The sequence below is a fragment of the Apus apus genome, chromosome Z, assembly GCF_020740795.1.
Source record: "Apus apus isolate bApuApu2 chromosome Z, bApuApu2.pri.cur, whole genome shotgun sequence".
Classification (NCBI taxonomy): Eukaryota; Metazoa; Chordata; class Aves; order Apodiformes; family Apodidae; genus Apus; species Apus apus.
In genome coordinates, this window is record NC_067312.1 from 10,633,868 (window position 1) to 10,647,077 (window position 13,210).

General features: G+C 40.3%; 1 protein-coding gene across 1 annotated transcript in view; it reads left to right on the forward strand.

The window, feature by feature from the left end:
• Window positions 1-13,210, forward strand: part of UNC13B (unc-13 homolog B) — a 219,650-nt gene that overhangs the window by 40,278 nt on the left and 166,162 nt on the right. The window contains exons 6-7 of the mRNA XM_051642006.1: window positions 8,316-8,386; window positions 11,392-11,449. Of these exons, the coding sequence (XP_051497966.1) occupies window positions 8,316-8,386; window positions 11,392-11,449 (129 nt within the window). The remainder of the gene's footprint in view (window positions 1-8,315; window positions 8,387-11,391; window positions 11,450-13,210) is intronic.

A 13,210-nucleotide genomic window follows, 5' to 3' on the forward strand; every position in this document is an offset into this window, starting at 1 on the left:
TATTTCTAACAAGATCTGAATAAATAAGAAATAATTTATGGTCTCAGAGTGCTGGGATGTTTAGACTAGAAGCAGTTTAAGAAACCATTAATGCTATTTCAGGATTGTGCAGTGAAACATTTTGTTTCTGAGCAGAGAATGTTCACTTCATTGTATCTAGACAAATTTGGGTCTGGAAGAGGTCAAGTGTGTTGTTGAGCTGTTTTGTGGTAGGTGCACTTAAACCCTGATAGAAGTGTGCAGTTCAGTTAGTGAATTGTTAATGCTTTGTGCTCCTGAGCATTATCATTAGCTGAGTATATAAGTAATTTTGTGCTGTAAGATGCCTTTCTGGCAATTAATTGTGCTTGGAAAGTACAGAATGGGAAAGTAACTAATTAGAGCAAACCTGCCTTAAGTGAAGTTGTGTGTGTTCTGTTCTAAAATTTTGTTTTACTTAAATCGAAACAAAAACCCCCACAAAACAAGCAAACAAAATCCCAAAGGAAGGGCTTAACCACAGTGCCCCCAGGGCTTACAGAGCTTCTTGTTCTAGCTCTTAGCTGACTCGGGGAACCAAGAGCAAAGATAATGTTTTGGGGGCTCCTGATTTATTTATTATTATTTTTTTTTTGCAGTGGGCATTTAAGTGCTTCAAAGTTGTCAGTGATTGCAAGGCTCATCTCTCCTTTTCTGCCAGTTGCTTGCCCCTGCTGGTGTGAGCAATTTGCATCATGCTCTAAGCACTGGTGGAGCATTTGTGCACCCGTTGGCATTTGGCCAGCAACTGTCAAGATTGGCTGTCTGTTGTGGAAAAAAGTTAGGTCATCTCTTAGTCTCATACCCCACTTCCTGGTGCGAGGGAGGATACAGGCTTTGGCCCTGTGGCACTAAAATCAATATAAATTTTATCTTGTGCTCTGGGAGCTGAGCTGGCTGTGTTGTTTTGCATGCACAATTGGCACCATGGCTGAACACAGTGTTTTATAGGTGTAACAGGCACTCCTTTTTAACTACAGTCCAGTGTGTAAAGGGGAAAAGTTATCTGACATCTCAGCTGTCTTGACAACAAAGCTGTCTTACGTTGGTCTGGAGCCATCCTTCTTCCTCATGAAAATGTCCTGGTGATTCATGGAGGTCACCCTGTCAGTGGGAGGTTTATTACTGAAATTGCTTGTTAGGAAGGAAGAGGGAAGATTGAGTTGTCCTTGTGAGGTGAAGTAGTGGTTCTTCAGGCAAGTGTTTAGGCTGCTGGGAGGGAGAGAACACAGCACATGTAACAAAGTAAGGCTTATAGCCACTGCCTTCTTATCCAATTTAATTCTGACACAGTTGCTTGTAAACTGTCTCTGCTTTAAAAGAAAATGAAGTTCTGATCTCTCCCTGAGTATACAGAAAGTATCCGGAAGGGAATTTGCTTTCTTCTGAAATTTGTGTTTTGGACTGCATTACATTTTTACTTTTTTAAAAAATTTTTCCCAAGTGTAGAAAAACAGACTCGCTATAAACCATTATGTGTTAGAGCATCTGGATTTAAAAAATAAAAAATATTTCAGATAATACTGTGTTTTCTCCCTATTGGTATACTCAAAACACAGGACTTTTTGTTTATTTGTTTTGGGATTTTTAACTACTGTTTTAAAACATATGATGGTCTATAAAACATAGAATTTTGAAAAGCAGGGTTTCATGCAGAAATCTGAAAACTTTAAATAAAAAGAGAAGAGTCACAAACAGCTTGTTAACAGCAATCAATAATTTAAAGCACGTCTGTTACTTACCCCTTTGCTTACTATGACAAATACTGAAATAGCAGGAACTCCACACTGCTGTATTGATGAGGTTTTATTTTAGAGTTTGAAACGTTGTCTGCCTGTCCAGTGTTTCACAATTCCCAGGAAAAATGGGTGCATCGGTTGGCTCTTTAAAGGATTCTGTTGCTCGTCACTTGAAGAGTGCTGCGGGTTTTCTTGCATCACCTCCATTTTCAGACCGTCCTGCCATGGCAAGGGCAGAAGCAGGTTGAAATGCAGTAGGCACCAGGAGTGTGGGGTAGTCCTGGGGTGGTCCTCTAGAAGATAGCACCTACCCATATCACCTTCAACAGCGGTGCTTCCCTTCACAGCATAGCTGAGTATCTCCTGCCATCACCTCCAGGATAGAGAAGGACCCTGCACAGTGGATTAGGCTCCATCTCTCTGCCCTTTGAGGTACTTGGAGAGATGCATGGAGGTTGCTCAGCTCACAGCACTGCCTTTGCATCTCTCCTGATGGATTTGCAGGTCAGTTTCCCTCTAAGTGGAGAGGAGCAGTATGGACTCCCCACGTTAAGACTGTGTTGTCATATGAGCTGGGAACTGCTGCTTTAAACCTACACAGAGAACTAAATGGATCATTGATCTGCTGTGGAAGTTATTGAGTCAGCAGCTCTGTTGCTGTAGAGGTAATTTTTAATAACAGCATGTTTGCAGTGACATTTAGGAACATGGTGTATCACATTTTATTTCCCAGGTGAAGATCTGCTGGCTATTACACACCAGAACTGGAGCAGTATATGTGCACATGTACAGCTTGTGCTGCTTTCCATGCCTGGTAAAATACAGCTGTCTGGAGTAGCATCTTTAACAAAATAGTGCTTTCTTCTGTTTGGCTCTGCTTCTGTGCTTTTTTAATCATTTCTGGCTGCTGTGTTTCATTTAGGTTAGATGATGCATGTGGATGCAGTACCCCTGTTTACTCTGTGTGTTTATAATGTTTCATTGTATTTAGGTGGAGCTTGAAGTTTTTAAGGGGTTGTAAGAGAGAACAGACAAATTCGAAAACCAGAAAAGCTCAGTTCCTTGGTGTAAAACATGATTGCATTTGCAACAGGTTTAGAAACTGGTTTGTTGTTTGCACTATATTTATCCCGGATTAGTTTGCTGCTTCTGTCTCTACCTGATGTGTTCAGGATTCTTTCTCCCTGGTATGTTTTTTCCTGTTACTCTGGAGACTAGCAACAGCTAAAACTGAAATAAATGCTGATGCTGCTAGGGGTAACACATGAGGAAGGCAACTGGGAGATTTTTTTCTTTTTCATACAAGGTTGTTTTAAAGTGTTTACTAGGTTTGGAGTTGGAAAGCAATTTCCCGAGAGGGTTGTGAGAGTTCTGTTTTCTGCTTCTGGTGATACAACCTTTCCTGAGGTCATCCAGGAGTTAAACTTTATTAACACTCAGCTTTCTAATGGGACAAAAAACAACTATGGTGGACTTGACATATCCTCTGTGTCCCATTGCATGTTGCAGATGTAGCTCTTGCTTAGTGTTCAGTCGTGTTGTTAGTGTGACATCAGCTTGTGATATATAGGGGAGTGGCCAGATCTGTGGGCCCTTCTGCCATGGGCTTCTGTTCATGAAGGACTGTGGTGCTGGGGACTGGACTGTGGTGCTGGGGACCAGACTGTCATCTAACATTCTCTGCCAGCCCCGTGTTCTTTAATGTTCAATCTTGCAGAAACAAAACGACTGAAAATCCTCTTCTATAACAGTTCAGCAAAGCGTGAGCATTTGAAATGTCAAGTGCTGGTGAGAGTAAGAGTTGATACTAACCCCAAGGGCGCAAAGCATTTTTATGCTTGGTAGTATTTTAAAAATGGGAATAAACTGCCTTCTTGATGGGAGGAAGCAGTCATTAATGAAGACATGCTGGAGCAGCTCTCTCCACTGATCGTTTATTTCTTCTCAGGAACAAGTCAGATGTTTCAAGGAAGGGAGACAGCTTTTTTTTCTTGGTTGGTTTAGAAAATTTGCTGGTAGAGAGGTCTTGGCCTTATTTTTTTGATGTATTGAATGTGTACTGGCACAGACTTTGCAAGGTGCTGTTTATCAAGTGTAAAATTGTGCTGTTTAAAAGATCTGTCCTTCTGTTTTAGAAGTGCATGGGCTTTGTGCAAGTCTTTCACAGGATGAAGTACTCAAAAATGCTTTTGGCTCCCAAACTATTGCCGTTTGGTTCACTGCCAGGCTTTTTCCAGTAGATATTTGGACTGAAAATGCTTTTAGTGTTCTCACCATCCCCAGACTGGGAACATGCTGATCTGAGTTCGGCCATGAGGTGGAGTCAATGTGCTTTGTTGTTTTATTGCCTTGGATACTGCACAGAAAGAGGAATGCTAGCTCTGCAAATTTATTTCAGTGAGAATTTGTGAAGATTCCTGTACCTCTGGAAAAGGAAGAAATTTGGGCTGGGAAGAGAGGAAGCCAAGGCTTGTAGGAAAGTGGGAAGAGAGACTGTGTAAATTTTATTTCCAGCACTTGTTCTTGCTCATGCCGACCTGGGATATGCCCCAGCCAAGGACTTGCTACCTGGAAAAAGATTCAGGTGGCACAGGGTGACATGCAAGGAGTAGAGCAAGGACAACCAAGCCTCACATGAAGAAAAGCTTTAGGGCTGAAACCCCTGATTATTGCCAAGCTAGAGATCTCTTAACTGAGAATACTGTAGTGTTTGGGTCTTTCTGTGAGTAAAGTGGTCTGTATAGATGTAGCAAACTCACCTCTAATTCCTTCCTCAGTCTGGTAAGTCCCTGTACTGCTTTGTCCCCATCTCGGTGATGGTGCAGTGTATCCAGGTGTCACAGCCCTGCATGCACCAATAAGTCTTAATTGCTCTGAGCAGCCTCACCTGCTCGTGGGCCAGGATTCCCACTTCAGCTCAGCCTGTAACTCTCACTTCTGAGCAGTGCTGCAGGAGCTACTGATCCTCCACCACAGCCATAACCATGTCTGTGCCTGCTTATGGACCTCATAGATCCAGGCCCAGATATGGACTGACCTCCTGGCTTGACCTTGGACCTGTTTTGTCATCAAGGACATTCCTGCTGATCTGAGCCCTTGGTTGAACTTGGCCATGATCTCTGCACCTGCCCTGCTCATCTTGCTCAGGTGCTGCAGGACAAGGCATTTGCTGGCATGTCCCCAGCCCTGACAGCCACGAGATCTCTCTTGCCAGCCTTCCCTTCGTGGGCAAACAGACCTTACTGCACCCTGACACCAGGAGAAGATGGGGTTCAGCTTCCAGTAGAAGCAAGGACAATAGATCTGGCAACCTTTCCATGTTTTTTATCGAATTAAGAAACCTGAAAAGTTAGTGAAGATATCTGCCTCTCTCCTCTCTGTTCTTGTTTAACAGTTCTGTTTCACTGACGTATGGCCTTGCTCCTCTTGTTTACCAAGGATGATGTCAATGATGTCCTGAGCTGGCATGAGACGACCTCTGTTTGGACAAGTACAGCTTTTTATCTTGATGTAGTGAAGTAACTTGGACTTGTAATCATAGCTCAGCATGATGTAGGACCTCTCCAGTGGACGTGGCCTCATGAGCAGCCAGTCTGTGACCTCTGCACTAGAGATTTCCATTCTCTACATTCCAAATAACCAGTTTCAGCAAAGCAGCTGCCTGAGGCAAGACACAAGTGGATGATGAAACTTAAAAATAGTTATAAACTGCTTCCTCAAAAAAATAAGAAATCTTTCTCATTGTGCATTTACTCTTCTGAGCAGGTAGGCTAACTGAAGTTCATAGACTGGTTGCTCCATGTTTAAAGTTTGCTGTGCAGTAGCTCTCCTGCCAATAATATTGATGACAAGGGTTTCTCTAAGCTTGAGTTGTCTTTAAAGCCACCAGTTTCTAGACAGTAGCAGATTTTTATCTCTGACTTGCATAAGAAGCTGTTTCAATAGAAAAGCAGCAGTCCGGCACCAAAAATTTCATACCTCCTTTTATGAAATGGGCACCTTGAACACAAGGTGGGAAAAACAAATCCCAAGAGACACATGGTTCTCCTTGATGCTGAGACATGCTGCTAAACCATAATCTATGGGAAAGCATTGAAGCCTATGCCAAGACAACTGCAGTTCCTGCAGTGTTGGTGGTAATCCATTGCCTCATCTGTCTTAGATCTCTTTGGTCTTGACCTCAAGCTCCAGAGCGAAATAATTTTGACTCTGACCTTTAGTCCCCAGACCATGAGTTTTTCTTCATCTTTCAGAGAAGCAATAGCTTTCAAAGATAGAATTCCATAGGCTTTGTTTTAAAGTTTGGTTTGCCTCAGGTCTTTGTTGGCACTTGTCTCATAAAATCCATCAGGTTGAATGCCAGTAGCCCTTCACTTGACTGATGGCCTCTTTATAGATCAGTTCTGTCCAGATTTCCTTTGACCATCATCTCTAATTTGTGTGGCACTTATCTAATAAATCTGTGCAGCTGTGATCCACAGCCCTGATGATCAAAAGCATGTGTGCTTTTCTACAACTCCTGTAATTGTTGAAGGCTGTCTCATGTTTCTCTTACCTTGTTTTCTAATAGCATATAACAGTAAAGCAATGCACTGTTAACCAGAAAGAGCAACTGGCTGTGTGTATTATAGTTAAAATAAATTTTTTTCCTGGCTTCCCTTCAACCAAGGAGAAATAAATTTTCTTTTTCCTACTTTATGCAGATTTTCTAGAGCCAAGTACCAAGTTTCCAGTTCCTTAAAACTTTCTCAAGTGGGGCCTGTTTTTATCGCACTGGTCTGGCTGGGACCAGTTGCAAAAACATAGAAAGATATTTCTCTTACAAAGGTGCAGACATTACTTTGTAGTCCAAGCAGAAACCTACTTCGGAAACTTCAAATGACACAACATGTGGCATGCTCTTTATTCTTGTTGAAAATGGTTCATGTTCTAGTACACTGGTCACTACCATCTCCAGATGACCACTAGCTTCCTAAGACAACAATTGATGGGCTGAGAGAGGACACACATAGGACAGATATCCCCTTTAAGTGTGAGAAGAAAGCAAGACATGCTGCTTTCTGAAAGTATCCTGGGTCCCAATGGAATGCTCGCCTGCAAATAAATCTTGTTCTTGTTTCTCTTAGGAGGAAGAGTGGATGTAACTTTTAGAACCACCTTTTCTTCAGGAGATCGTTCCAGCCTACTTCTCCCGTTCTTGCCAACACATAGTTTAGTATAGCATTGTGGCTGGGTTCATGGGGTACAGGGCATTGCAGGAAAACAGTCTTCTTAGGTGTAAACTTCTTGGCTCCTGAGAGTGTAAAAGAGTTATGAGAGATGGAAAAACGAGCTGAACTTGTATTAACACTTGTGCTCATTTGTCAGTGTTTGCGATGGTGAGTCTTGCAGGGTTGGTGCTGTCAAGCTGGAGCAGTCACCACCTGTGCCACTTCCTTACTGTGCATGCTGTGAAGTTTGTGTTGGTGCAGTTTTGGCCACAAATAGCCAGATTTCAGAAGTCACTGCCCCTTTCTGGAAGCAAGACCAACCAACAACTCTACAGTCACTGGGATATTGAGTGGCTACAAAAAAAAAAAAAGAAAAGCTTTTTCTCCTCTTTTCAATTATTTTACGCCCTTTATCCCTAAATAATTTATCTAATTCTTCTGGTTTGAGAGCCTGATTGATGGTTTTTCTTTCAGTGGGTTATTTCCCTTGGTTCCCTTCACCTCTTGCTTTGTTCCTTAACCATAGTTTGTACCTAACTTGCTTTGTGTTAAGCTCTCCACAGGAGTTTGAGAGATGAAATTTTGAGTGGCAGAAGTCTCCCTTCAAACCATTAGGGCACTATATATAGGACACTATTACTTCAAAATGTGAAATAGAAAATGGTTAACAAAATGTGATAATGCTTGATATTTGCTGTCAGTCATCAACTAGGTAAATCTTGTAGAAGTTAAAAGGATAGTTGTGATTGATTTCACAATTATGTTGCAGTGTGGTGTAAAAATAGAAGTGTGCTTTTGTGTGACTATGACTGCCTATAGCCCTGTTCATTACCTCAAAATATTTGGCTTATTGCCTGCAAAGGAAAATAAGAGACTACTTCTTTTTTCGTACTTGATTTGTGTTGTGCCAGGTACATAAGTAAGATGTGCTATTCAAAAGGACCCTTTTTCTTTTAAGGTTATAAAAGCCTCCAGAAGAGGTTCTGAACCTTCCTTTGTGTTATCAAGCATATAGCAAGAGCATTATTATAACTGCAAAATGTCTCTTCATAAAACTAATACTTGAATTAAATTGGAAGTGGTCTGTCTTACTCTTTTCTACCCTTGTGCACTGTGCATTTGGTTAATCAGCTTTAAACATGAAAGTAATATAAGCCCTTGAAACATGTTATTATTTACAATGTTTGTTTTCCATCTGAGTGCTAAAATAAGACAGTTCTATTGCTTCAAAATTAAGTTTGGTTTTTTGTGGTGTAATCTTGGAATGCTCTCCCTGTTTTAATGCTACTGGTGATAAATGCAAATTTGCCTAGTGAATAAGGTGGTGTGACTTACTCTTTTGGTATAGATATCCCTGAAGAAGAGGCCAGATACTGGACAAGAAAATTGGAACAAATAAATTCACCGGGAAATGATGAGGTAAATATTTAAATTGAAAGATTAATGTAGCCCTGAATGCCTTATAACTTGCTTTTGCTCATTGTATTTGATCCCTGTGATTAAGGTAACTAGTAAATGTTGGTCATTTACAGGTATTCCATGAACTGTTTACAGAACTGTTTTCTGAAGTTTACTGTTTATGTAAAGTCTTCTGCATGCTGGAAGTGCTTGAATAGTGAGAGCTGTTCTGTTGATATGCATACAATCAGAGGAAAGGCAGTATCATGCTTTACTTCACGAGAGAGAGAAACTGTTTTTGACAAGGTGTGGTAAATTCTCTTCATTTGTGAAATTAAGTCAAAAAGGACATTTTTGCAGTTAGCCGCTTCTGGGAAGAAGACAGTGCAAGGTACTGAATCTTTGTTGTAACTGAGGACTCTAGGTGCTGTTAGCTTTTTTCCTAATCCAGTTGCTAATGGCTTAGTTTATGAATCTTGTATTATAATACATGCCAGCCATGGCTTTGGTTTCCAGTTTTACCTAGTGCGTACTTGCCTAAACAGCTATAAACTGGTGTTATTTTTGCAAGATTAGAATAGTTGCATGATTAAAACTTTTCTGTACAGTTCATACAGCTTGCAAAATAAGATTTGACATATTAATGCCTGTACCAGAAGTGTAGTTTTTTAAAAAAACAAACCCTTATGTGTTGATGTCCACATAATTTGAGTAGGAACATGGTGCTTTCTTGAACTCTTACAGGTCTCTTTCTGTAGCAAGAGAACTTGCAAATCGTTCTGCAGGTGTCTTTAGTAGGCTTTTGTTCTGGGATTGTTCATCTGTTCTTTTCCACTCCTTATTTGAGTCATTTGGTTTACTGTGCAGATGCAGAAAAATAAGGCAGGTTTTCTTTTCAGTTGAGGACAGACCAATATTTGCGTGGATAAAACCATAACTGCTTCAGTTCAACCTCTCCTGCTTTCCTAGAAGTTGGAGGACCTCCTGGTTCTCAGTCTGTGGTTTGGCCTTTCAGTCATCCTGATGTGGTGCCTCCCTGCTCAGTGGACTCTCAGCAGTCTGGCCCAGGTACTTCAGCGGGGCAGAGGTGCCCTCTAGTGCTCTACTGAACTGATGCTTGCTGAGAGATGTCCTGAGCTTTGTGAGGCTGGCCTTTCCTCCAGTGCCATCCATCTGCATGCTTTTATCAAACACTGTCACAATATAGAGTAGTCTCAATGTTTGTGACCTAATGATCTCAAATTTATTATGGATGTTCCCTGTCACCAGTGAGAAAATGAAAAAATGTAAGAACACCTGTGCAGGGCCTGACCTAAGGTTCATCTTGGTCCATGTCTGACAGTGAACCAGTCGGGATGATATCTTCCTTGCATATTCCTGTAATTTGCAGTGACTTGTAGCTCAGGAACTTCCAGAGCCAGGGACCTCATCGTTGTGTTTAACAACAGGTGGTGGTTTTTTCGTCTGTGGATGTCAGTGACCTTTTGGAGGCACCCATGTCAGTTATACTGTAGCAAAGGAGTTCAGCACCTTAATTGTGCCTTGCCTCATGAAATATCTTACTTGCTCTGAGCAAACAAACCCTGTGTTGTGAAACCAGCTGAAGGCAGGCTTATTTGGATAAACTACATCACTGGTCCTTGTCCATCCACTCTGTCACTCAGCTTTCCAGACCTCACCTTCTTGCATGGCTTTGGGGCTGCAAAGGCCTAGTCTGCATAGTGAGATTTAGTACAGGATAACTTTGTGCCTTTTCTTTGCATTAAGTTGAGATATCTCTGTTTAAGACAATGGGTACAGACCAGTATTCAAGAAGCAGGTTCATTTGGAGTTTATATGGTGTCATAAAAATGTTTTCCAGGCTTTATTCCTAAAACCTCTTAATATTCAGTTTTCTTTTTGGGACTGCTGGTAGGTTTTGGGCTGTCTTAAAAAGAACAAGCTACTGCAATTATTTGGTCTCGGAGTATAGTAGTTCAGAACCCATTATTGTCCTGTGCTGCTGAAGTTGTTCATCAAGGGATTTCCTTTCACCACTTGGTCAGTCAGTCAGTGCTGCGAGATCCAGCAGTTCTTGTTTTCACAATCATGATTAACTCAGTGAGTTGACAGTTTGCTGGTGGTAAGACTAATACCCACCTTTCAGGGTCGCATGTGCATATTAAATAGCTCAGATCAGATGATAGCCACAGTGGAAGGCTGCAGGGTTTCACCTTCCATGTAGAGGACTGGTCATTAATCCTTACAGAATCCAGGACGAGCCTGTCTGCTGGCCCTATTTTGCACAAATTGCAGCAGCCAGGTTACTAAGGTCACCACTTCCTTTGTCATTGACCTTTTTTTTTCCTAGCAAAGACTGTTCTCATTATTTTGCTCCATTGTCCTGATTTTCTTGTATCTCTGTGTAAAATGAGACAGAGGAGAATAACAAAATAAAACCCTTGGTGTTCCCCTAGGGAATGCTTTGATGCTGTAACAGCTTTGTGAAAAATTGAAGCTGGCTAATTCAAGTATCTCTGTGTCCCCTAATTTAGTATTAAATGAGGTGAAAAATTCTTCACTTTGGATATACAGTTGATTAAAAAGGAGTTTGTAATTGTTGACTGGGCAAGGCCCACATGAGTTTTGAGCTGCTGAAGCTGTTGCTCGAGTGTCTAACTGTAAATGGGCTCACACGCAGGTCTGAGCTCCCTGTCACAGTGACATCGTGGTGTGGAGAATCGGGTGTCTTAGATGTCTAATTTGAGGTCTCAGAATTGAGATAAGGGCCTGTGCTTGTAGTAAAGCAGACTTCACCTTAAGCAGCTGTGCACTTTTTAACACTTGGTTTTGGCATGAAAAAAGAGGAGACTTCTGGGAGTGTGATTGAATATGGATATTGAAGAGACAATTTAATGCTTCGAGGCTACCAGGGATATTTTCTCTTATCTGTGGTATACTGTACTCTGAAAGCTGTTTCTTTAAGCTACCATGTGCTTTCTTACTGTTCTATTTGTTCTTCTTTTTTTTTTTTTTTCCTACTTTAGTATTCCTTTCAGGAGGAAGTCCAGAAGAAACCATTGCCCAGTGCTGCCTCCCAGTGTTGTAAGTGAGATTTAATTTCTTAGCAACATTTTTTTTTCCACTTTCAGTGTACTTTATTTCCTTCTCTGGTTAGCTATCAAACGGTGTTATATCTGAACAATATTTTCTTGTTAGAAGTGCTTAAATCTCTGTGGAGCCAGTATGTTTTGTCAGTTATGCAAAACTGTGTCCTGCTAAATGATGTTCTCAAGCTTGTGATGCTAAAAAGTGAAATCAAGCATTGAGTGTTTAACTTGTTTATATGCTTATGTGCAACAGGAATCAAAATGTATTCAGTGACCTAGATTGTCAGACCCTTGTAATATCAAAGCAAGTAAGAAAATGCTGAGTTTTTTCATATAATTAAGCTTATGTTCTCTTTAAGCATCATATGTTTAATATTATTATGATTTTTAAATGACATTTCAAGAGGAAGAGAATAAATGGACAGGTACTGCCGGTAGCCTTTTAAAGTGCACCAGAAATTTGTGTACTTGATGCTTTATTTCTTTGATACTGATTTTAAATGCTGTGCTGATGGATGAAAAATAGTTTTATTAATTTCTGTTTATTTCATCTTGCATTTTTTATGCTTCTGAAAACCTGGATGGAAAAATAATCTAGGGCACACTGTATCAGATGATTTGCAAAATTACATTTCTGAAACAGTGGTTTTAACCTGTAATAGATAAAAGCTCAATGATTTCTCTTATGAGTGTCTTATCTACTTTTGGCAACAATGTTAATAAAATTCAAGTCTCATAATTTAAATAAATCTTTTATCCCCTACTTCCAATCCTATAAGATGTGAATATTACACTTTGCAGGCTGTTTATCCATTAGGCTGATTATAGGATTGCTATAAACTGTTAACATTAGGAAATATTAATTACTGTTTACCTTTTTTGAGTAGAATTAGTTTATCTGTGCATTGTCATTGTTATCTTAAAGCCATCCTTCACAAAACTTGGACATTAACCAATTGCCTAGGAAATAGGAATGTGGTGTTTAGCTGGAGCAAGTTCAAAGCTTTATGAAAGTATTCCAGCAGTGATACCCTAGGTAACACTTAGTGTTTTAAAAAGAGTTTATGTAAAGAATAAAGCACTTTTTGTTAATTTTAAAATAGTCAGAAGGGTACAACTGATTTGTAAAGCCTACAAATAAGAAAGGTTGTTGGAGAAACTGATATTTTACTAAATCATACTAGCATAGTATGCAGAATCCCTAATGTCAAAAACCCAAAGAAAAACAGTCTGATATGAGGTGTCCAAGCAATGAATGTATCATTTGCTGAAATTAGTTTTCCTGGCTGTGTGCCCTGTCCTTTGCTTTTGTTTGATTGACTCTTCTAAGTCTTGGGATGCTGAGTAGATTAGGAGGAATGCCTCTGCGTAGGGTAAGTAGCTGCACCTGTTTCCACAGCATGGTGCTGTTAAATCCTCAAACTCTTACAGCCAGTTTTTTTTCCCTAGAGGACCAGCTCAGGTCTTGCAAATAGACATAGCAAAGAGCAGAACTGCAGCTGTCCTCTTTGTGTCCTGTTTACGGGTTGCATTTTGCTAGAAAGTGACCTTTTACAATAATTAATTGAAGGCCCCTGCTTTGAACAATCGATATCACGTAAGACTTGATTTAATAATTCATGGGATTAAAACAGTTACTAGAATGGATGTTAAATATTTAACATAAATAGGTGGTTAATGTATTTAGGAATTTTCTAGTAATTCAATAAAGCTTGTGGCACTGCATGTACTCTTGCTTACCTACTGCCTGCAAATA